Source organism: Tenebrio molitor, chromosome 6, assembly GCF_963966145.1.
Source record: "Tenebrio molitor chromosome 6, icTenMoli1.1, whole genome shotgun sequence".
Taxonomy (NCBI): domain Eukaryota; kingdom Metazoa; phylum Arthropoda; class Insecta; order Coleoptera; family Tenebrionidae; genus Tenebrio; species Tenebrio molitor.
The window spans coordinates 14,128,769-14,153,855 of record NC_091051.1 but is presented as its reverse complement, the minus strand read 5'-3'; the positions used below and the strand labels follow the sequence as shown (position 1 = coordinate 14,153,855).

The following is a 25,087-nucleotide window of genomic DNA, read 5'->3' as shown; positions in this document are numbered from 1 at the left end:
TTTATCACCATATAAAATATATTTCTCAAAACTATTTTTCATTCGTTTCTATTTTGTCTTATTTGTTTACAACAAGTCAACAAGCATTTTATTATGAATAGTTTATTATCATACAACTTTCAACGTGCAAGCTTTGGATTTGATGCTCCTTTTATCGATTTCTGTTACGCGGAAACTGCTATTCTAACTAAATCAACTTCGTAGCAATATTCCTATTTACGTGATTTCTCACAAGATCTCCTTCTTAACTCTCTTCGAATAGGTAATTCTGTAAACATCTTGCTCAGAAAAGTTTTATTTCGACCCACACTTAAAAAATATAACTTTTAAAAATCAATTTAATTGAATTCAATAAAATAAATCACGTTAAATATTTAACAGAAGAAGTATGTAATTTTTTTTTCTACGATCTTGCCAAAAGTGAGTGTTCATGGCATTGTTTTTAGTGGAAAAAGTGCCCCTTAATTGCACTAGTGCAATAGAGTCTTTATTGCACGCATCTGTCAACAGCCTGTCTACGATTGTACAAAAAGTGAGTGTTTACTGCATTTTTCACACACGATGCACAGGACTGAACTGTTGTTTATCGTTGTTTTTTTCTGGTTTTTTTGTTCGATCGTAGAAAAAATGTTGTATGCAACACGTGTAAAAAGTGATATTGCACTTGACGTCTTGTCCCACTCGCCTGCGGCTCTTGGGAGAATTTTCACGTCGCGTGCAATAATCATTCACTTTTTGCACTTGTTGCATAAATAACTATTTTTAACTAATTCTCAGTGTCAGCCAAAGATGCATCTATGAATTAGACTCATGTTTGCTACATGAGTCTAATTCATAGATGCATCTTGAATGCGGTAACGAAGAACGCAACAATGTCCTCGTAAAGACAAAAATCAATGGTGTCTCAGCCAGTGACGACCTTCACCTGAATCTCGTCCTTGAAGTGTAGAAGATGATTAAGTTAATTTATTCATAAGGTTGTTGCTTACTCGACTCAGCATTAGCCTACTCTCGATGTCTATTCTTATTTAAAATTAATACAAACATCATTTACCTACTTCTACTAATATCGTTTGTTTCTACTGGCTCATCCCCACCATTTTATGAAAATAATCACATTAAACGATTTAGTACACGTCTAGGTTGTTGTCGCGAGAATTTGTGCCTGCTTTTCCACAATGAATAATTTACTAAACGCGAAATCAAAATCTTATCACATCATTCTCATATTAGCCACGATAGCATTCTTTAGTACTATCATTTTCGGGTTCGTGCTGTATATGCCTACGCTTAGGTACATGGTGAAGCTGGTAAGTGGTCGCGACTTGGTTTAACAAACATTCACTTTGGAGTTTGCAGCAAAAAGCCCTCAAACCCGGTAACGAAATGCGAGATTTTTATTTGAAACTACCCATACCGCTGGATTTTCGCGTTTATTTGTTCAACGTTACCAATCCGGAGGAAGTGCGAGAAGGACGAAAACCAATCCTGCAAGAAGTCGGTCCCTTTTGTTACGAGTAAGTGATTTGGATGTTGCGTTGTAAATACGAGTACAACAGTGCTGTGTAATTTAAATTTCAATTATTTGCGAAACGAGTATATAATTTTAGACTTTTCGCCTATTATTATGTCCAATTATGTTTATGAATGATCTCTGTCCTCACTTGTAATCACTACATTGCGTAAGAACCGAAAAACTACAAATTAACATTATTCTATTGAATGAAATCCCGGATAGATTTTTTTTTCTCTGATTCAGTGCATACAAAGAGAAGATAAATATCGAAGAAGATAATAAACTCGACACGTTGACCTACAGCCCTTATGAGACTTATTTTTTCAACCAAACTCGAAGTGGTCAGTTGTCACCAGATGATTACGTCACAATCATCAATCCACTGATTGTGGTAAATCAGAAGTTCCAAATCTGACCAATCAGCTGTACATGTCCGTTTTAGGGAATAATCAACGCAGTTGCCGACCAAAAACCACAGTTCCTCTCCACCGTCAACAAAGCTTTCCCGATCATCTTTAAAGAGTCATATGACATCTATCTCACTGTCAGAGTACGCGACATCCTCTTCGACGGTGTCACAATAGACTGCAGAGTCAAAGACTTCTCAGCTACCGCTGTTTGTTCTCAATTCAAAGGACAACCAGTAATGGTAGAAGCTGAGAAGAATGTTTACTTATTCTCTCTCTTTGGAACCGTATGACCAATCAGTGACACGATGACACTTTTCTCAATTTTTATTTTAAGAGAAATGGTACCCTTCCAAAACGGATAACTGTCAAGAGGGGAATTAAAAATGGGGATGATATAGGTCGAGTCGTCCTAATCGACAACCAAACGGATTTAGGTGTGTGGCCTGCGCAAGAATGCAACGAGTACCACGGTACTGACGGCTGGATTTTTCCATCGTTCCTCAAGAAAGAGGATGGCATCTGGACCGTCGCCTCAGATCTGTGCCGGTACTACTCTCTGAGACTGAGAATTTTCTCTGAATTCGTTTTGTAGGAGCTTCAAGGCGACGTTTGTTGAAGACGCGAAATTACATGGAGTTTCCGTTCGGAAGTACTACGCCGACCTGGGAGATATGTCATCGAATCCTGAAGAAAAATGCTTCTGTCCGAAACCTGACTCCTGTTTGCCCAAAGGTGTGATGGACCTGACCAAATGCATGAAAGTACCGATCTACTGCACACTCCCTCATTTTCTAAACGCTGACGAACAACTGTTAGAACAAGTGGAGGGTCTCCATCCTGACAAGGATAAACACATCATTCAACTTTACTTCGAGCCAGTAAGTTATAAATACAAGTGAGTTAAACTAATTTGCAGAAATTGTTTCAGGTGACTGGTACTCCTATGATAGGACAGAGACGAATCCAGTTCAATTTCAAATTGAGAGCTATCCCAAAAATCAGCATCATGAAGACGGTACCGGAGGCTCTTCACCCGATGTTGTGGCTAGAAGAAGTGTGTATAACAGTCTTGTTTGAAATGAGTATAAAATCATTATTTTCAGGGAGTTGAACTGGAGGGAGACCTTCTGAAGAAAATCACCACGGTTTCAACGATTTTGAAGGTAACAACAGGTGTACGTTACGCGATTCTTCTAATGAGTTTAGAATTTATTGCGTACGGTTGCTACAAAATCTACAAGGATTGGAAAATGTCGAAAGTAAGTCCTGTGGAAAACGCGTCTGGTGAAGAAAAGAAGAAATCGTCGGATGAAGACAAACAGGAAGAAATAGTTCTTCAACCGGTGGAGAGTGCAGTTATTGAAAATAATTTAAAGAATAGTGAACTGACAAATGGTATTTAAAGTTTAATTAGGATGCAATTTTTTAATGTCGAATTAAACACTAATTATTTCATGTAATTGCTCAAAAAACTGTTCTTCAAATAAAACACTTTCGAAAATGTTGTCTCATTTTTACAAATCCGAGTTCTGTGAGAAACTCTAAAAGTGGAAATATTGTTGCAAGCTGGTCAAGATGAAGGTTAATTATAGGAGGGATCTTTGAAAATAATACTTAATTTGGAATTACTTGGCTGTATATTTCCCCACTACATCTTCAATGAAATTTCATTGTCATGTCTGATTTTCAGACTTGCACCGATACTCGTCAACTATGCTTTCGTACAAGAAAGTGTTTATAATTTCGGCATCTTGCTTCATAGTGACCATTATTTTTGGATTTGTGGCTTACCAGTCCATTTTTGAGTTCATTATAAGAGACGTAAGTTCCCTTTTTGATTTTTTTTAGGAATGGTAATAATAAAATTATAGCTTGTATTAAGACCGCCATACACGAAAAAATTCAAATAAATATTTAGAAACCGTAACGAATAGTAAGAGGAAGTACCTAATATGGCTATTTTTTGTCAATTTTATAAAATAAAACTTAAATACTAACACGCTGTAATTCTAAAAATCAACAAATGATTCAAAGCAGCCCTCAAATGTACCAGGTGAGATAAGTTTTATCGTCAGTGCGAAAACATCCACTTCTAATCAATTTAAAATTCTCAAAAAATTCAGGAATGATTGTGTATCACTCTAGAACAGTCTGTAAAAATTTCAAAATTTTTAATAAAACAGGTAAAGATTTTGTTTTAATTCAATGACTGCTATTAATTTACATAATTTTTCACTGAGAGTCCTTTCAAACATTCAGAAAAAATTTGGTGTCATTGAAATCATGAAAACGTCACCGGTTTTTGAAGTAAATGGAATTTGATATTAAAGCGTAAAATTTAGCTACGATTTATTATTAAAAACGGGCGGTCAGTTCCACGAAAGAACATGACGTAGGTTATTTATGATACCCTTTAGGGACTTAAGAATTACTAGAAAAGTGGTCAACAGATGTTTCCCAACAATGAGATATTTATTTATGACACTGCAGTTGTAAATTTTGGTCATTTTTCGCTCTTAATGTTAAAATTGGAATAATTCAAAAACGAATAATTTTCTTTTGATGCGAATTTCGTAAATGTGTTCTTTGAATTAATTGTGAATTATGACCGTGTACGAAAACAATTTTTTTTTTGCTCAAAATCGATTTTTTAAATTTTATGGCTCTGAATTAAGTGATAAGTGAAAATTGAGTACACACATTTGAAGTCTTATATCAAGGGAATGTAACCCTAAAGTTTCTTAATTTTTACAAATTTTTTAATAGGGTTAATCGTGCTGAAAATAAAACTTATCTCACCCGGTACAATAAAAAATGTACATCCATGTTCTTACTAGGTGATGTGATATTCCTACTTTGTTTGTCTTTAACAAACTCTTGTTTAAACAAAAGAAAACAAGTTTTGGTCTTTTTCAAATATGTGTTTAAGATCCTGCGTAAATAATAAGTAGAATTATTCTTCTTTGTAAATATTGCATAATACATATTATGAATTAATTCCAATATTCTATCGGGTGTTCATTTAAATGTATCCTCAAAGTAGACGTTGAAGAGTCGATCGTGAACGCACCACGGATTACAGATTACGTATCAGGTGTTTAAATCTAAATCTTACATTTTGCGTTGTTTGTTTGTGGTTTTACGATGCAGACTGACGACTGGTGCGTTCACAATCGACTCTTCAACGCCACCTTTGAGGATAAATTTAAATAAACACCCGATGTTCTTAATGTTGTAGCAAGTGTCTCTGCATAAACGAAACTATGTAAGACAATTTTATTTGAAATATCCAATACCTTTGGACTTTCGAGTATATTTTTTTAATGTGACAAATCCTGAAGAAGTGCATGAGGGCGGAGTTCCCATGTTGAAAGAGATTGGACCGTATTGTTATGAGTAAGTTTAGTGTTAAATATGATTGGTTGTGATGTAATTAAGCACGAATGTAACCCTGATTATACCAGTCACAAGCTAGCAATTAATTATTTAGATTTTTGTAGAAATTCAATGTTCATATAAAGTTAAAATTAATTTCTGTTACACAATGACTCTAAATGGCTAAGATAATTAACACGGAAATTAACTGTATTAGAAAAATAGAGCAAACAATAATATTGATTATCATTTTGAAATTAGCCGGACGGAAATTACAGTTATCGATAGGAATATCAGCGCTTCATTTTTAGCATTTGCGCAATGAAAAAATTATTAGATTGTAATCAAGGACAAAAGGAATGGAACTGAAACTAGGAATTATAAATGAACAACATCCTCAATTGACTTTTAAATAAGACTAAGACTAATATTTATCTGCTATTAAAAACTGAATTGTACTTTAGAAGACAATTTTACGAAAGCAATCAAATCCATTCATAATTTGTAGTTTATACAAAGAAAGAATAGATGTGGAGGACAACGACACCGATGACAGCTTGACTTACACCCCACACGACATCTACCTCTTCAATCAAGAACGATCTGGAAACTTGAGTCAAGATGATTATGTCACCATAATCCACCCACTCATTGTAGTGAGTTTGATTTTTATCAACCCTTCTAAAATAAAATTTTAAAATCGTGCCTTTCCAATTTTTAGGGAATGGTTAATTTCGTCGCCACTAAGGCACCCCAATTCCTATCAATTCTAAACACAGCTCTTGGCTTCCTCTTCCCAGATAACGAATCCATCTATCTGACGGCTAAAGTCAAAGATATTCTCTTTGACGGCATGTTAATCAATTGCACTGCTAAAGATTTCTCAACTATGGTAGTCTGTAAACGACTCAAATCACAAATACCTGGTATCAACTATAATGATGAAGATATCTTAAAATATTCTCTGCTGGGAAACGTAATTTGTTTGGACTGTACCGAAGACATAATCAAATTTGAGTTGTAGCAAAATGGTACTGTCCCCACACGAATGAAGGTGCTGAGGGGGATCAAAAATTCGAAAGATCTGGGTCGACTGATTGCAGTTGATAACGTCACGAAGAGCACGATGTGGTCCAAAGAAGAATGCAACGAGTTCCGTGGTACTGACGGATGGATATTTCCGCCGTTGTCAGCCAACGAAAGACAAATCTGGATCCATTCTACCACTTTGTGCATGTATGTACAATATTGTAGTACCAGTGCAGTCGACAATTTGACTTCTTTCAGGAATCTGCATGCCGACTATGTTGAAAAAGCTACCGCTAATGGTATAAGTGTGCAAAAGTACTACTCCGATTTTGAAGACCTCTGTGAAGATTGTTCAATCGACGAATCTTGTCTTCCTCGAGGTTTGATTGATCTTACCGAATGTGTAAAAGTACCACTGTACATAAGCTTACCTCATTTTCTAAGAAGCGATGAAAGTCTTCTTCGGGACGTCCGAGGTCTACAACCAGATACTGAAAGTCATATCACACGAATTCTCCTCGAAGGGGTGAGTCATTTTGATCAAAAACCACAAAATTGAATTTTCCTTGTAGACTTTGTCTCTACCAATGGAAGCACAAATTCGAGCACAGTTCAATTTTCCGATCAAGCCCTTGAAAGAAATAGACACAATGCAAAGAGTACCTCAGCTGATCCATCCAGTTCTTTGGATTGAACTTGTAAGTTGTAACTGATAACAATGCGAACGATGATGTTTTTTCCTCTTAGGGAGTCGTGTTAAATGGATGGTTTCTTCACATGATTGAAGCATTTTTCTATTTTATGACAGCCCTAGAAGTTTTAAAGTACTTGTTCTTGGTAGCGAGTCTTGTGGGGATGGGATATGGAGCATATCTATACCTTACAAATAAGAAACTCTATTCTATGAAAGACACCATTGCGCTTAATTCGAAGTGATCATTAATGCAAAATATAATAATAAATGATTTAAATAATGATTTTTGCGTAATAAAGTGTATTGATTTCCTTAACCTTCACTCATCTCATTGTCATTGTCATCAAACGGTCTCAAACTCCTTTATTACCAGAACCAATTTTTAAATAATTGATTTGAATAAGTATGGTTGAGTATCATTAGTTACTAAAATATCAATTCCATCCCCTCTATTCGTTCAGAGAATTATTGAAAAATGGTTGGCCGATGGTCAGTTAGAGATACAGGATTAGTTGATTTGTGATTTGATCTCTTCAAAGACAATATGTTATAGTGGTTGTCTAGTTCATGAAAATATGCAGTCGTCCAACAAGGTTTTAGTTTTTTCTTCATTCTGCTTTGTAACGATCGTCGTTTTGTGTTTCGTCGGTTTTCCAGGAATACTGCAGTTTATTGTTAAAGATGTAAGTATTCAGTTCTGATTATGATGACTCTTCAGTAAATACTCGAATATCGTCATTAGTGTTATAACGATTTTTCCTTAATCTATTTGTTCAACTAACAGATCCTTAAATCTAATAGAAGCTATCCAGTTAAATGTTTGTTTCTTTGTTATTATTGATCAAAAATAATATATATTGTGAGTTTACAAAAAATAAGATTATTTTTAATTACTTCCGTTGATTTACGACAAAACCACAAATCATTTCGTTTCTAATTATTATCAACGCATATATCACGTAAACAAATTAATTTGTATTAAAAAATGCAATATAACATCCTCCTGCGGACAAATCTAATTTATTTTTAATAAAGGTCTGTAATTAATTAATATTATCGTATTCAGGTAGTCAACTGTATTTTTCAGTATTATTATTATCACTTGTGATTTTTATGTACATTTCAGCAAACCGCTCTCAGGAAAAGAAACTTGATGAAGAAATTCTACTTGAAAATTCCTATACCCTTAGATTTTCGTGTTTATTTTTTTAACATAACTAATCCTTCTGAAGTCCAAGAAGGACAAACTCCAGTTGTCAAAGAAATCGGTCCATACTGTTACGAGTGAGTGAGAAATGATATCCGACGAAGTCATTCCAGTTGTGTAATTTTTAGTGCTTACAAAGAAAAAATCGACGTGTTGGAAAACGAAGGCGAGGACAGCTTGACCTACACCCCGTACGAAACCTACTTTTTCAATCAAGAACGTTCCGGTAGTCTCACAGGAGATGATTACGTTACCGTCCTTCATCCTTTGATTGTGGTCGGTTATCGATGAACTTTTGATGAACTTTCGGAACTAATTGCGCCATTGTTTAGGGTATAGTAAACACAGTGGCGAGGGATTCACCCCCGTTGTTAGTTATCGTCAATAAGGCCCTCAAATCGATATTTCACGACCCTCAAGACATTTATATCAGAACCAAAGTTCGAGATTTCCTTTTTGATGGTATCACCATTAACTGCAATGTCCAGGATTTTGCTGCCACAGCAGTCTGCACGCAGATTAAAGCTCAGGTTCCAGGACTGGTGGAGGTGCAAAAAAATGTTTTCAAGTTTTCCATTCTGGGACCGGTATGTCGTTTTCTTAATATATTTTTTTATTTCATCCCTTCTTTACTAAAGCAAATAATAAATAATCCATATCTGTTTAATTTTCTCCTTTCTATTCAGCATTTATTTTATATGTTCTTCTTATTTTGTTGTTGTAATGTCTTTTTTATTTCTTCATAAATTGTTCTTTCTCCAGTTCATGTTTCTATTATTTATTTTCATTTATTTTTTATGTTTCATTTTTTTTTCCTTTATGTCATTTGACGTTCTTTTACTCTCTCTCTCTCTCTCTACATTTTATTACCTATGAATACAATTTTTTGTTTTGTAGATGCTTTTACTTGTTTCTGTTGAGTCAATATACTTTCTGAAGGACTGTCCATTTGCACTATCACAAGTTAAAAAAATTAGATATAAAATTTATTGAAAGTGAAGAACACATTTTTTCTAGACATATTTTAAAGACAATTTGATTCTAACTCTGTACAGTTCAAGTTCTGTTGCATTCTTGCAGAGGAACGGTACCTTACCCAACCGTGTCAAAGTCTTTAGAGGAATGAAAAAGTCGCAAGAACTCGGCCGCTTGGTTGAACTAAACCACGAGAAAGCACAAAAAATCTGGTCGACCAAAAAATGTAACAGATATCGAGGTACCGACAGTTGGATTTTTCCTCCTTTCATAAACAAGGAATTGGGATTTTGGGTCTACTCGTTCGACTTGTGCAGAAACATACACCTTCTCTACGTGGAAGACATGACATTTCACAGTGTGGCGGTAGAAAAGTACTACGCCGACTTGGGCGACATGTCTACGAATCCTGCTGAAAAGTGCTACTGTAACACGCCGAAAACTTGTCTACCTAAGGGCATCATGGACTTAACTAAATGCATGGGAGTTCCGATTTACGCCACTCTTCCGCATTTTCTTCGAGTTGACGAGTCGGTCCAAAAGAAAGTGAAGGGTTTAAACCCAGTCACTGATGACCACATCGTGCGCATACTGATGCAGCCTGTGAGAAGATATCTTTGTGTGTCGTATGACTCAACAAGTACTAATTTTAGATGTTGGGTGTACCCATGGAAGCTCAGAAGAGAATGCAGTTCAACTTACCTATTCAACCTGTCAAAAAAATTGGTTTAATGAAGACACTGCCAGAAGCGCTTCATCCAATATTTTGGATCGAAGAGAGCGTAGTCCTGGATGGACCTCTTTTAAAAATGATAACAATGATATTTACAGCTTTGAAGGTTTTCGATATAGTCAAGTATGTTTTGTTGTTTGTTAGTCTTGGAGGTGTTGGGTTTGGGGGGTACTTGCGTTATAAAAGTAGAAATGGTAGAAAAATTACCCCGACTGAAAAACTGTCGTCTGCTAAAAGTACCAAGAGTAAAACGTTTAGTTCGGCTAAAAGTACCAAGAGTAAAACGTTTAGTTCGGGATCTACCCAAACAGTAAATGAAAGTCCTAAAGATAATGGTGGTAGAAAAAAATTGGAAGATATCAACATTTTAAAGTTTTAAATTTAAGACGTGGTTAATGCAATTTGCATTACACAATTTTGCCAGTACTATTCAGGGTATAGTACTACGGTACTATCGTACTCTACAGGGTAGATTAAATTTAAATTGTTAAAATTAATTGTAAAATATAATTATTAGTAAACTGTTACCATAGAGTAAATTATTGTTACAAGTGTAGACTAGATATAAAAAATTTCCTTACCAATTCCTTCTAGATAAATTTAATTTAAATGCAAAATCTTAAAATGGTTCATAAATCTATAATCAGATCGTTGTGAAAGACAAAGGCCTGGTTGTATAAAACTTAGTTAACATCGTATCAGCTAACAACGCGTTAAGTCGGAAATCCGCCCATTTGATTGGCTGATTCAAATAAAATGTTAAATATCCTCCAATCAGATCGGTTGACATTATGTTAACTTTAACAACGACTTGACAGAGCTTTATGCAACCGGGCCTAAGGTTTTGAAACAAACTAATGTACTAAAATAGAAAGCGTTAATAGAGTTAAAAATGTGCAAAACTTCCACGTAACCTTTCTGAGGTCAGGAGTCAAGTAAGAAAAGATTACTTTCAAGGAAGTGTTCGATAATTATCGATATTTTCGCAATACTCACTGAGCTGAAGTGTTGGTTCCTCAAATCCACTTGATTTTTCTATTCTTCGTTTTTGTACTTTCATTACTCTCTCTAAAAATTGCTGCATCATCTTTTTGATTGTTAACTTTCCTACTTCATAATCACCTCCACTTTTGGCAACCTGGAAATCTCAAAAAAAAAACAATTGGATACACTTGTTCATCTTTTAATTTTCTCATAACAATAAAGTACATATTTACACACAGAGTTTATTAATTAGTGACTGACTACTCTATCTTTACATGTTTCCTAAATAAATTAAAGCTTAAACTACCAGACAATACACTAATAAATATCTTTAAAGCCAGTTTCATCAAGTACCATATCAGGAAGGTACTACAGAAAATAATGAATGCCACATCTAGTACGTAGTACTGAATAATTCCCATATTCTTGGCGGGAGACTGAAGATGCGTGGCCCCTTTGTGTCTCAAAACGTACTCCGTCCAATAAACCGCCCTTTCCAGAGGCGTCTCCTTCTGATCCCTCAAAAGAACCTGCCTCCGCTTCACGTCTTCTTTGTATTTGGGGTCGTGGATGACCTTCTTGATGGCCCAGAGCAACGACTCGGCCGTTATCGTCGACAAATCCAATTTGAGAGCGTACCCATCGATTTCAGCTTTAGCAGCGTTGGAGTCATGGTCGCAGAACACCGGCAAGGATACCACTGGTACTCCGTGGTACACAGTTTCGAACATGCTCAGCAAACCACCGTGTGTTACGAATGCTCGAATTTTCGGATGACCTAAAATCATGATCTATTGCTTTCGCTGCTTCTTATCTCGAGTAAAATAAGTAGAAAGTAGATAAACAAAAGTTTTTTTTTTGTAGATATTACGGAGAAAGTATCGATGTGTCAAACAGACGTAACATTGTTACCTAAAATGTCTTGTTGCGGCAACCAGCGGCCGAGTTTTACGTTGGTTGGAACGTCGGCCATCTCTTCGTCGGCCTCGTACTTCCACAAAACCCTCTGGGGGAGCTGTCTGAAGACGCGCATCAACATTCTCCTCAAGTATTCGGGCATGTTGGCCGCTTTTACGGAAGAGCCCATGCTGAAGTAGATGAAACCGGCGTCGCCACTACCTTTTATGAAATCCTCCAGGTCCTGAAAACAACATTGTTAGTTTTTGCCATTGACTTTTTATTAAAAATCACAATGACATTTCTTTGATGAATCGAACATTTTCTAAAATGTAAATTATATTATAGTGCATTAAGAATATCTGAGAAAAAAATAGATCAGTTAGAAACAGTGCAAATTGTGATGATACAGCGTTAAGTTTTTGTTGGGGAAGAACACCATTGCGTAATTAATGATAAAATCAATCATGGGGAAATTTTCATCCGGAAACAGTTCCATTGTAACGGAACAGAATGAATAATGAATTTTAAATTTAGTTATTGGCGGAACTTGTACACAATAACAAAGCAACTACCTAAGTGTAAAAATTAGTAACAGGATTCGATTAAAACTAACGCTTTTTAAATTATATTTTTTATACATTCATACACTGCACGGTTAAATACGCAACGAAATATGTAAAACAAATTACTTTTAGTGGCGTAACATGTAATTTATTCTAAAATGAAATGACTTGAAATATTTTAATTTCTTAAACTCTTTTACTATTTTTTAATACATGCAACAGGCTCCAATATATTTAAAAGATCATTAATTAATGATTTTTATTACTATTTGTATTAATCTATTGCGTTATAGTATATTGTTATACGAGTTGCACAAGACAGTCTATTGTTGAACGCGAGGGTTTAGAACATGACGAACGCAGTGAGGAGTGTTCTAAAGGAAAGAGTTCGACGACATGTCTTGTGCAACGAGTGTAACATGCTATTTTTTCTACTTCGGCTTCATAATTATTTATCTAGTGACTTTTATTTTAATGGAATTGGGTTGGTATTGACGAAGTAATGTCATTTCATTGAAAATTAAATTTTAAATGGTCTCCCAGACGTTGTTACAATAATACATTTTTAATCTACCCCCTTAATAGTTTATTTTGATCCAAAAAAATGGATTCAGGTTGAAATGACATCGCATTTAACACTGAAATGTACTTTCAATACCAATCCCAAATTTAATTATCACTACATAGAAACGATGCTATAAAATTGATCTTTGTGAAATTGTTTTCGGTGTCACAAAATACTCATTGTGACACCGAAGTAGAAAAGAGAGGTTCTTTTTTTTGATAGAGAAGTAGATATAACCCATTTTTTATTTTATGCTGTTATTAATTAATGTAAACCTACACTAGACAGTGATACTCATTTTAAATTTATCACAGAAAACCCAGCGGACAAAAATATTTTACTTAAAAAAAACTGATCTACACTTTCACTAAGCAGAAAGTTTTATTTTAACCTGAATCTATAAAACCTAGAATGAAATATTTTAGCATGTAACACTAATTGTTCAGTGTCTGTCAGCACTGTCCACTTAATGTTCATTATATGCACTTGAAAATTGAAAAATTGTTGTCTTTCACAACGCGGCATAATTTAAAAATGATTTAAATATCGCATGACGACAGCAAACCGAAATAAATAATTTTTTGTAAAGTTTCAACACGACAGAAAATTAAACCGTTGACGTCAAACCTCAAACCAGTTACAACACAAGTTGAACTGAAAGCGCAGGACATTTACTCACATCTGGCAGAGCCTTAGCCTTTTTGCAGTGTATGCAAGCGATTTCCGCCACATTTGGTAAGTAGGGTCTGGGATAGGTGACTGTGGCGTGAGCGTTCTGCAGGATGAAGCTGACATTCCTGGAAATGTCGTAGACAAGGGGTACGTCGTAACCGAAGTGTTTTCTGACCACCGGTTGTACCAAGTTTTTCACCATGAAGGAGTGTAAGGTGTTGGCAAATATGTGCCACAGAGTGTTCATCGTCCTTTGCATGAGACTCATCGAGTCGGTAAAAGGTCGCGCAAGAAACGGTGTCACCGAATAAGGAGCAGGATTGCCGGCCAGCGACAACGACCCGGTGTAAAATCCCACTGTGTTTATGTACATAAAAGGCACGTTGTAGTGGCTGACGAAACCCAAAGCGCACTCAGGGTAGGCCCCGTCGAGGACCAACAAGTCAAAATTCTGTTGGGAATATAACAAGTCTTTCGTTTCAGGATCTGAAAGAAGTACATCACAAGCCTGAAAATACAGCCGTTTACATTCGAACGCGGTTATGTTCAAACGGATACCTCGTAGGCGTATCTGACCATGTCGAAGGGGTGCACCGGTTCTTCGCCCCTGATCTTCGCCCCCACTAGGTCCCAGTTGGTGAAGTTCTTCACGTAGAAGACAAAACTGGTCGGGGTGATTTCCTCGAGGCCCGCCATCAGGAAGTCCGACGGGAATGCGCTGATAAAGGTGATGTTGTGACCTCTGGGAATGAGTCCTCGGGCCAGTTCCCAAAAGGGAATCTTATGGGACTTGGTCCCGCCCATCGTTATCATTAGTATGTTGGCGCAGGTACACGCATTTATCACAGTCATAAAGGTTATCATTAACGATAACCTTCTAATGTCCATTGCTGCAAAAGAAACGCCGATTTAAGTTACATAAACGACTTTACAGAATGTCAGACAGAAGTCGTCTTACTGTTGTCCGCTGCAGACGTGTGCTCACACATAAGACTTTTTTACTGGTCAATTTGACCAACTTTCTCTTTCGGTCAAGGTCGGATAAAATTTTTTCCATTACGATTTATTTAATTGACCGTAAAATGGAAATTTAAATTAAAGTGCTTGTAAACAGAAGTTTCTCTCTTAAATTAATACGTTTTGCAACACGGGACGCCAAGCCGAGGATGACACGATACTAACAAATCAATGTCTAAACATTATCCTTCGATCTGTCAATTTTAATTTAAATACGTCTTAGACCGAGTTGTGACCGCAGGGGCAAAGATTTTCAAATGAACGTCTAATTTGTTCCGCTTTCTTCTGTCTGCCAAGATAAAGACTGTTAAGGTAAAAACGCGATCAAAGGATTTTCTTTCTTTGCACAAGTATTTATTACACAAGTAATTGCATAAATTAAAAATGAAATAATAAGGAAAGTTGATATCCCAGTAATACAGTATGATTTTGCGTAATAAATACATGACACAGGTTTCCGTTTAAAAGTATAACAACGGTTTCTGTATAATATCAATTTTTGTAGTAAGTTAATTAAAGCATAATTAATTGTGCAGTTGATAAAATGTAATTTCACCTGATTGAGTGATGAAAGTAAATATGGAAAGAAAAAAATTGACGAGGTCCCACCGAGATTTGAACTCGGATCGCTGGATTCAAAGTCCAGAGTGCTAACCATTACACCATGGGACCTGCTGTTCTGCAGCTTTACGGATCAGAATTTCAATATAACCACTTTCACATTTAAATAATGGGGGTTCAAATGAAATACTGGGCTGGGAAGGCGTTGGAAATCGTCAATTGTTTTGCTTTTTTAAAGTGTAAATTAACAGTTGCAATTAGAGCATCTTGACAGCTAACCTAAAATTTATAAACAAAAAATATTCTTGCTTTTTTTTGTATCTTTGCAATGTTTTACATTGAAAATAGAATAACTAACGATTTCTATTCTCGAAGCAAATATCTAATCTAAGGGCGCCCTTTGCTGAAAACAAACACGTTCAATCATAATTATGCCGATTAAACATAAACAAATGTCATTCGTGTCAAACGGCTGGAAATTTAAACTTTACACTGTTCCGACTGGTTTCTTTTTTCAACGCCTACTCAGCCCAGGTTTTCATTTGAACCCATGATACTTTTGTTAAACTAATGCATTAATTACATCTGCAGATTTAGTAAAACTATAAAACAAATGCTTATGCTTGTTTTGAACTTCAACGGTCGTCATTTAATTGTAATCACTGTGAGTCTTTTAGGTAATAGAGATAGAGATAGAGTTTCAGTTAACGACCATTTATGTGAAAAAAACAACTTCTCTCATTATTACACAAAAAAATTGATGATTTTTGACGAATGATTGAATAATATACTCGTAATAATGAGTCGTCTACAGAACTGTAAAAAATATCCTTCAATTGATAAGATAGGATTTTTTCGAACACTATCACAACATGTAGGCTGCACCGAAAAATATTACTATGAGTTGAACCTACAAATAAATTGCATATGAATATACCGGGTGTATTATGAAAAACCTTTGGTGCTAGAACTTCCTTATTTTTTATCCGATTTTAATGAATGATACGTCAAACAAAATCGTTTTAGAAACACTATAGCCCGACATGCTATGATTTTTTTTTAACATTATATTTTTTGACAGACCGCAGCTAACTTTATTTTTTTAAGTTGCACTGTATATTTTTTTATCTTTATTCTGATAAATGTTTATCTTCTGAATACACAAACATTAAAATAAAAAATCAAAAATTTGTTTTTAATAAAAAAAATTGAATTTCCAAAAATCAAGTAACCATAACTTTACTATAGCAAATGTTTGAAATTACCTCCATTCTCTCTAAGGCACATTCGACACCTTCCACTGACGCCCACTGCGGCGTTTAATAAAAATTCTGGTGGTATTTGTTCACATACTGCTACGATTCTTTTTATTAAATCATCTCTGTTATCGGCCGGAGTCAAATAGACATTGTCTTGAATGTCCATAGCTGTCTTAGTCACTTTGCGAAATTAGAATGGACTTTTATTACTGTTTAATGTGACTGCTTCATTTAAAAAAAAATACATCATTATTTAATTTCTTCTTTTTGTTTCAATGCATGAGCATGGTTGTTTACATTTTCATATTTAAAATAAAAATCTCTATAAAACTGAGCAAAAAAAGTTAATAGTGCCATTTGAAAAAAAAAAGTTGACTATCATTTGTCAAAAACAGAACTCAAGAACAAATATTGGATCAATTCAAATTGTAGCCCATTTAAAACGATTTTGTTTGACATATCATTTATTAAAATCGGATAAAAAATAAGAAAGTTATAGCACCAAAGGTTTTTCATAATACACCCGGTATAATTGCTACTAACACCTTGCAGGGCAAGGCAATGGATGTTTTTCACAAATCATAATCCAGACGAAACTTTTCTTCTCAGAATCTAAACTAGCTCCCACTGTTGCTTTGGAAAATTAATCCACAATTAATGTAAAGTGGTTTTCATGTTCGTTTCCTGAGTGTTAGTTTCCTGAGATACATAACCGGTAAACTGGTATATAACTAAATATATAAACTTTTCCGGTTATATACCTAACTTGACATCTGTCAAAGATAATAAATTAATGTTTTTTAAGACTTTTCCTAAACGAGCACGAAAAACGTTATTTAATCTTCTTGTTTTCAGGTATTCGACTTGTTTGCATCACTTGGCTAACGCCTCGTGCTCAAATTTCAGCCGCAAGTGATCTGACGCTACTCACATGAAAATAACTATTACGACGTTCTAAATGTAAGATAGTATCATACCACGTAAATGCCTCATTGCCTCATATTGCGCCACAAATGTTATAGAGGCCTTAGAAGAAAAAATATTATAACACCTGCGTGTCAGGAGGTGACATTTTGTGATTCCTGTTTGTTATCTGGATTAAATATCTCCACTAAGCCGTTGGAAATTTTAAAAACCTTGTTTCTAAAACATAACTCGGAAGAAGTGGAATGCATAAAAGTATTGATCTGAGTCTGGTGTGGAAAACAAAACACCCTATATCCGAAAATGAATCGGTAGGAATAGAATACGAGTATAGTCCAATCAATACGGAGTTTTACCTTGCAAAAGGTACAGAAAAGTTTATACTTGACAGGTACCTTCTATCAGGCATATTATTAATATTGTTGAGTTTGCGACCTTGGGGGGTTGCCGCCCGCCCCGCCATACTGGAGAATAGGGGTGCAAAATCACATTTTTGCGATTATTTCATTATCCGTGCAAAATACCTCTATCTAAGTTATTATAGAAAATGTAGAGCATGCAATTCTCTACATTTTTTGTTGTTTATGTTTTTTTGTCAGATCAATAGTTTCGTAGTTACAGCGTGTAGAAATCGAGAATTTCTTTTATTTTTGTACTTTTTATTCTTTTCCACACCACCACAGAGGTAGAGCAATAGGGTGCGTTTTTTTTTGACGTGGTGTCCCCAGTGGGCATAGTCCACCATGCAGTAGAACTTTACTGTTTTACTCTTTTTGATCTCTTTGTAACGCAGACGGACCCGAATGACCTTAGTTGCATGGCGATAATAAAAAACAAAAAAAATATTATCTTATTTACTTTCGTCGTTACGATTTTTGATTAAAATAAATTTGTCAGTTTGACAAATAAATTAATAATTTTGTATTTCATACATTATATGTATTGTCTCATCGAATATAACACGTGGTATGATTAATCATCGATGATATTAAATTCGTGAAATTGAAGCAGGACATTTCACTCGTCCTTCGGACTCGTGGAATCTCTAGCTCAATTTGACTCATAATATCATCGATAATAATCATACCACTAGATAGTTATATTATAGCCGATTATACCGTGTCCTCCACAAAGGTTCAGATGGGTTTACTTCTGAGATTTTTAATATTACAAATTTGAAATCTTAGTATATGAATCAGTAAGTAAGAAATAGTTACCACGTCGTAATTCTTTCGCCGCCGCTTCCAGCAACCTCCACTTCAAAATTTTCAATCGCACTCTAAATTTTTGTTTAATATGTAAAGCAAATTTGCGTGACATAAATATTATGCGGCATTTTTCAATACACCCTGTATACAGGGTGTTAGGGAATGGTCTCCCAAGAATTTCAGGGTGAGTTTATTAGAGAAAATGTGGTCGAAAACCTTTATACAGCTTATGGATAAATTGAACCGTTTTCTGAAAATAAAATTGTTCCCTGTTGTTTTGGGACTGCTGAAATATTGCTTTGTGCACCAAAAAATATTGTATGTTTCGATTTAAAAATGATTGCTTGGTAACGATTTGAAATTTACTACTGTCAAAGTATACACTTTGACTTGATCTATCTTTTATCCGTCACATGCAAAGATTACCATAGTTTACAACGCCAAAATATTCTATCGAGGAGTATGCAGATATCCATTTTGTGTATGGGGAATGTAGCGGAAATGCCAATGCTGCTGTCCGAAGGTATGCTTATGTAATGGCAAACGGAGGATATTTTAAGCATTTATTATGAATGTTTTCAATACAAATACAAATAAATAAAGTTACACAGAAATTAACGAATCTTATTAGGGTCAGTGCTCGATTTCAAATCCCTTTAGACTTAGAGGTTGATCGAGATGTGGTATCACAAATGAAGCTGCACAAATAATTTCAGTTCATTGCAGCAATAAAAGGGGACTTACCTCAAGGTTGTGGTGAATCTAGATAAATATTTCGAATATAATTATTGATTTTGTTAATAAAAAATGCAGTCCTGGTAGTTTTTGATGATCTATATTATTCAAGGGAAATATTTAAAACCGAAACGTCATTGTGACAATCTGACATGAGGCATTGTTGTTTTTGATTGCTAAGCAATAGACTTTCTTTGCAAAATGTTAACTATTTATTTAATTATCACAACAATAAAATGGTGCAAAAGCTCCCAAACAGTGGGGCACTATTTAAAATTTTTATTTTTAAGAAAACCAGTCATGTTAGGAAAAAATGGTATTAAGGTTCTTGACCACATTTTCCCTCACAAACTCACCCTGAAATTCTTGGGAGACCATTCCCTAACACCCCGTATAAAAAATTGAGTATTTTATTTTTTGTAACGCCCTCCCCATTGTTTACAAAAACTCATGAGAACGAATCTATAGTAACCATATATTCACGCAATCTTCCCTGCAAAATGTTTTTAAGAAAGTTTTAACTTTCAGGTACTAGGAATTAAAAAATTAAATATTGTATGGACCACGGGAGATATTCATGTTTTCCCCTCGGTTTATAACCACGTCAACCTCAGAGAAAAATCATGTTCATATCTCCCTTAATGCATAAATATCTATTTATCGATTATAAAAATCAATTTGTCCTATTTTAACAACAAAATTTCAGAATTTAAATATGAGTTTGAGAATCGGCTGTAATATTATTTAAGTAAAGTTCATTTCAGGAGAGAATTCCGTTACGTCACAAATTTATTGCTAGGACTAGACCCACGCTAATATCTCATAATAATGTTAGAACAAGAGATTTTTGAAAATGCATGACGATTAACCCAAATATGGGCAATGACGTAACGGAATTCTTTCGTGAGAAGAAGTGTAATAGCATTTGACCCTTGTTGCCAATTAAAAAATATGTGGACAATTCAAAAATATAGATTGACCTGTCCGATGATTTTTGTCAAAACTCAACGATATAACTTTAAGTAGTTTTATTTCTTTCTTCACCTGCGGATTTAAATCTTTAATTACTTCAACCAAAAAATGTTCCAAAATTGATTTTCATTGTATTTTATTCTTTGTACATATGTATATCTATACAGAATAATTCTCACATCAGTGATACTCTTCTTGTCTTCTCTAAATCTGGAGAATAAATTTAATTTTTAAAAATTGAAAAAACAAAAGTTGCAGGAATATAGAAACTCCAAATTTTATAAAACAAATGCTTCTAGGGATATTTAATTTAATTGTTCGTTGTTTGTTAAACAGTGATGGTGTTTAAACATACACGATTATTAATTAGTGTATTAGTAATTTAATTGAACTCCATATTGATTTATTTGTTTACACTCACAGAAAACGTATGATTGCCAAATCATGTTAAGATTTTATAGCAGCGCACGTGAATACATTAAAAAATTAAATAAAATGTAAATTCAGACACGTAAAAGTTTGAGATGTTGAGATTTTATAATTTAAAGCTCCATGAAAAAAAATTAAAACGTTCTACAACATACTCGTATTTTCTCCTGTTTTTGTTCGGAAAAATTGTACCAATTTTTGTCTCTCGATTTATACTTAACAGGTTCGATGTTAGAGAGATAAACATTTTATTTTAACGTACCTACTCGTACATACCTTTTTCGAAAAAGATAATACTGAAATGAGAACAGAAAAAATATAAATTAGCAGACCTTAACCGATAATAATTTTCATTTTGCAAATGCAATACGAAAGTTGAAGAAATTGGCATCCACGGTCTAAGTTGTTCCAAAAGCAGTGGTAGATTTTCCAGACACACAGAAATTAATTCTATAATTATTGTGTAGGTACTTCATGTATTACCTAATGGATAAACTTTTTCGTTTCTCTTAAAATATTCATTTTATTTCAAAATCAAATGATGAAACGACTTATTTTTGTTTTTCTTCAATTTCAAGGATACGTTATTTAATCCAAATCACATCTGGGAGAAATTTTAATAAAATCCTTAAACTAATTCTGAGTGTTGCATTACTTATTCAAGTCAGCACACATAATGCATAATGTTAACTGAAATTTGTCTGATTTCCATAAAACAACAGCGAGAATGTTAAATAACATTTTCGAGGTTTTATTTGAATTTACTAAAAAAATGCTTTCAAATTCTGGTAATAAAAGGACAATCAACTCGTCAAGCGTGAAATGTATTCAATCGAATTAAATTGGCAATCTTCTTAAATCTACAATAAAATAACTTTACGATTGTTTATGAAAATACATTGTTATGACATTTAATATTGTGTAACCAATTTTTACTGTAATGATACTTTCGTTGACTTAACGGGACTTTCTTTCGGAGAATGAAGTTATAAAGAGCCTGATACATCACTGGGAATTCCACAAAAAAATCCGAAAGTGATATAAATTTACATAATTATGAAAAAATGTTATTGCCAAGATCAATTAACTAGTTTACAATTAATGTAACGTGATTTATATATGGATTATTTTTTTATTTTACAGGCTAGGTCCGAATAAAATTTGGTGGTAATGTCATTAAAAAGTCTTGACGAATTATTTAAAAATAGTAAAACTTGGTTCAAAAATTAAAATAAATAAAATTTATTTAATTTATTTAATTACTATTATTAAATCCATAAAACTGTACCTAATTTTATTTTTGCCGAGATGATTTTATTAATTAATTTAACCACATCGATTCTTTGTCTAGGTTTTATTTTATTTAAGACTGAAATATTAAATAAAAATAAATTGTAAATTCGAACAATCAGAACTCTAGAAATAATTTAACCTTAATTCAACATTTGTACGTAAAAATATGTTTTTCACAAGGAAGCTATTCTGAAATGTATAATTAATTAATGAATTAATTAATACTGTCTTACTAAACGCGAATATAAACGGTGTTTCTTTTTTTAATTTGGCATCGATGTTGGCGTTGAATGTGAATGAACCACAATCATAAACAACGCAAAAAGTGAGGTTACATTTAAACAGCTGATCAGAGTTCCAGAGTTGTAATCCGGTGATGCGTTCACAATCGACTCTTCAACGTCAACTTTGACGCCAAATTTTAAAGAATATCCGGTATTCTGGTGTTGAATTACAACAATGAAATAAAAAAAATATTCGAGGTCAACTGGACCAATTTCAACGATCTTTTTTTTTGTTAATTTTGTTGCCTATTTTGAAGAATTCTTCTATCGAAGCAGCCGACCATTGCTATGACGATGTTTACCAAGTTGAAAAAAAAAACGATGAAATTACATATTTAGAGAAAACAGAAAAATCTGGAGCAGACGACCAAACAAAATTATGACAGCAACACCATCCACATCCATTCAAAAATTAGCAAAATAAAGATGTGAGTTAAGACATACCCTTTTTTGTTCGCAGCCTACTTTGACCATTTTTTTATCGCACCGTAAATTAAATATCGCACATTGCATGTGCAATCTACATTTAATTTAATTCAACAATAAAGTTTTGTACGCTAATTTCTCAACTAAAAAAATCGCGTCGGTATAAACTGTAGTTAACGTAATGAAAAGTGACTTTTCCTGTTGAAAACAACGCACGAAATCTCCCACTGATGCAATGAAATGTCTTTGTAAAAAAACACTCACACATTTTCACCTGTTTTTCGCTACACTTGTGTGTGTACAAAAAATTCTCACTAATTTTATTTGTCAGTACGAATAACATTCAGCAAAATCTACTTGAGCTGTCGATTAAAAAATTAATCATCTCCAATCTGTTATTTATGTTTTTCGGTCCACACAATAGCAACTTTCACAATTATCATAAAGTTATACTTGAAAATGTTTGCTTTGATCAAACTTTTCCAATGCTCGAAAGGAAAAGTTGATTACCTAACACTGACGAACGTCAGCCGGACCATACAGATGCATCTTATTTCTCTTTTTTAGAGATTGGATTCCAGCACACCGTGTCATTATCTTAAATCGTGGTTAGCATCTCGACTCGATGCCCCAGGAAAACGAGACCATCTTCCGGAAGATCTCCGATGCATCTAATTACGCATGCGTGTCAACTGCATCTAATTATCACATTCATCCTCTATTTACGACGCGAGCGGTCTTGTTCTTGACACCCACTCCGGTAAACGGATTTGAAAAGCGTGCTTGAGAATTTTTTAAATGAAACGGCTCTCACCGCACGAAACAATTTACAAAGACAAGGACGACCTGTCACCGGCATCTAGAAAAAAAAACGAAAATGCGAGCGAACAATACTGTTGAGTCCTGCGAGAAGAGAAAAAACTTGGTCGGCGAGTACAGTTATGCACGTGCGAAAAGAAAGTTGTATTTCTGTTTATACCAGCGGTTATATAAACACAAAATCGATTAAGAAGGCAACAAACCATTTTACTACGAATACCAGTGACGTATTAATTAAAAAGTGCAAGTGAGTGATAGTGAAAGATGCTGGCGGGCTCTTTCGCAACTCAGATAAATGTCGTCCGCAGATGAAGAAAATCTCTCTTTGTTCCGCCACTTTCTACACACTGTTTATTCGATAATTTTTTCAGCTGGCGCAAAAATCCAGCCACCGAAACAGATTCGTTCGCACCTAGACCTCCACGAGACCGATTCGATTACAAGATTACATTCCAGTAATTAAATTGCACTCGCTCGGAAGTCGTTTATTACCAACTAAAATGGTCATGTTGTGTACTTAACCGAATATCTGCATAATTTAATGGAGGTATTAGTCAAGTTGTGCCGACTCCTCCAACGATTCCTTCCTCCCCACAAAAATAACATTGACATTGACCCTAGATTTGCAATTTGTCTCGTTGCGTAAATTACAAATGACACGATCGCACCTCACGCAGCATTTATTTCTCTTCGTTAGATTCTTGTTTGTATTCGCAATTAGGGCCACCTGATTAGAAATCTCGTTGGTATGCACAAACCGCGACCATAAAGATTTATTTGGGATGTTTAATTAGTGTTTGTTGTCAACACTTCGATCGAACCAATCTTTGTCCGTCAAAGATTCAAAAATAAAGAAATCGACGCACTGGGTGCTTATCAAAAGCAGAAAGTGCAACAATCAATGATAACCTGGTTTGGGTGCAGCGAAGCTTTCATTCCAAGTCTGTTAATAAATGAAGAGACTTACTGATGTGCCAACGTCTAGACTGGAATTTGGTGGTAATCCTCGAAAAATGCCAGCTGGAGCTTCAGTTTAACACATAATAGTAAAGCACACTTGACACCTTTGGTTCGTCAAACACTCTGCTTTCTGTACCACAAACTACAGTCCCTCATGTTGATGTTTGTTCGGAACTGAAACATTAAATCGTTGTAGCTCCGGTCAGAAAGTAAATTGAATACTAGTTGGTTACAGCGGAACGATGTTGAAAGTGGAGGAGAAATGGTAATGGTACCGCTTTAGTACCATCTCATGTTCAGTAACACTGATCGAATTGCACTGATTTCGTAACAACTGAAATTCAACTGAATCATCTAAATACCTAAAAAAAATTTGAATGAATTAGGAGACTGAAAGAAAATTATTTCCTTTATGAGATATAAATCTGCACACAATGTAAACAAACAGCGATTAGCCACGCAAATTTCCTGTATTTTTTCCGCAAACACAAAGCCTTTGTTGCCGAAAGGATTAATTTGATTTTAATGATTTTTATAATGCTAACCGTGTGTGTAAATTAAACAGTCACGTGGACAA

At 34.5% G+C, this 25,087-nt stretch overlaps 2 protein-coding genes and 1 non-coding gene across 3 annotated transcripts; 1 reads left to right on the top strand and 2 right to left on the bottom strand.

The window, feature by feature from the left end:
* Positions 1-1,135: 1,135 nt before the first annotated feature.
* On the top strand, positions 1,136-11,127 carry LOC138132556 (uncharacterized). The gene is made up of 20 exons (XM_069050109.1): positions 1,136-1,310; positions 1,360-1,517; positions 1,760-1,907; positions 1,959-2,210; positions 2,261-2,472; positions 2,519-2,804; positions 2,855-2,980; positions 3,030-3,194; positions 5,165-5,322; positions 5,810-5,957; positions 6,023-6,277; positions 6,326-6,537; positions 6,589-6,856; positions 6,903-7,028; positions 7,078-7,248; positions 8,151-8,308; positions 8,360-8,507; positions 8,564-8,818; positions 9,312-9,809; positions 9,860-11,127. The coding sequence occupies exons 1-20, from the start codon at positions 1,179-1,181 to the stop codon at positions 10,316-10,318; spliced, it is 4,335 nt and encodes a 1,444-aa protein (XP_068906210.1). The 5' UTR covers positions 1,136-1,178; the 3' UTR covers positions 10,319-11,127.
* Positions 11,107-25,014, bottom strand: Ugt50B3 (UDP-glycosyltransferase family 50 member B3). Its single transcript, XM_069050081.1, has 5 exons — positions 24,518-25,014; positions 14,182-14,513; positions 13,631-14,131; positions 11,836-12,064; positions 11,107-11,701 (listed from the first exon to the last, which is right to left on the bottom strand). The coding sequence occupies exons 2-5, from the start codon at positions 14,509-14,511 to the stop codon at positions 11,184-11,186; spliced, it is 1,578 nt and encodes a 525-aa protein (XP_068906182.1). The 5' UTR covers positions 14,512-14,513; positions 24,518-25,014; the 3' UTR covers positions 11,107-11,183.
* TRNAQ-UUG (transfer RNA glutamine (anticodon UUG)) lies at positions 15,241-15,312 on the bottom strand. The gene has a single exon. It is a non-coding gene; the product is annotated as a tRNA-Gln (tRNA).
* Positions 25,015-25,087: the final 73 nt, after the last annotated feature.

What these genes read in the sequence shown, in the direction of transcription:
- LOC138132556 (XM_069050109.1), top strand. Translation starts at nt 1,179, where the DNA reads ATGAATAATTTACTAAACGCGAAATCAAAATCTTATCACATCATTCTC. An exon ending in TCATCAATCCACTGATTGTG is followed by an intron (nt 1,908 to 1,958) that starts GTAAATCAGAAG and finishes TGTCCGTTTTAG; the next exon opens with GGAATAATCAACGCAGTTGC. An exon ending in AGTTTTCCATTCTGGGACCG is followed by an intron (nt 8,819 to 9,311) that starts GTATGTCGTTTT and finishes GCATTCTTGCAG; the next exon opens with AGGAACGGTACCTTACCCAA.
- Ugt50B3 (XM_069050081.1), bottom strand. Translation starts at nt 14,511, where the DNA reads ATGGACATTAGAAGGTTATCGTTAATGATAACCTTTATGACTGTGATA. An exon ending in AGGCTAAGGCTCTGCCAGAT is followed by an intron (nt 12,065 to 13,630) that starts GTGAGTAAATGT and finishes TGTTGTTTTCAG; the next exon opens with GACCTGGAGGATTTCATAAA. An exon ending in GCCGCAACAAGACATTTTAG is followed by an intron (nt 11,702 to 11,835) that starts GTAACAATGTTA and finishes TCATGATTTTAG; the next exon opens with GTCATCCGAAAATTCGAGCA.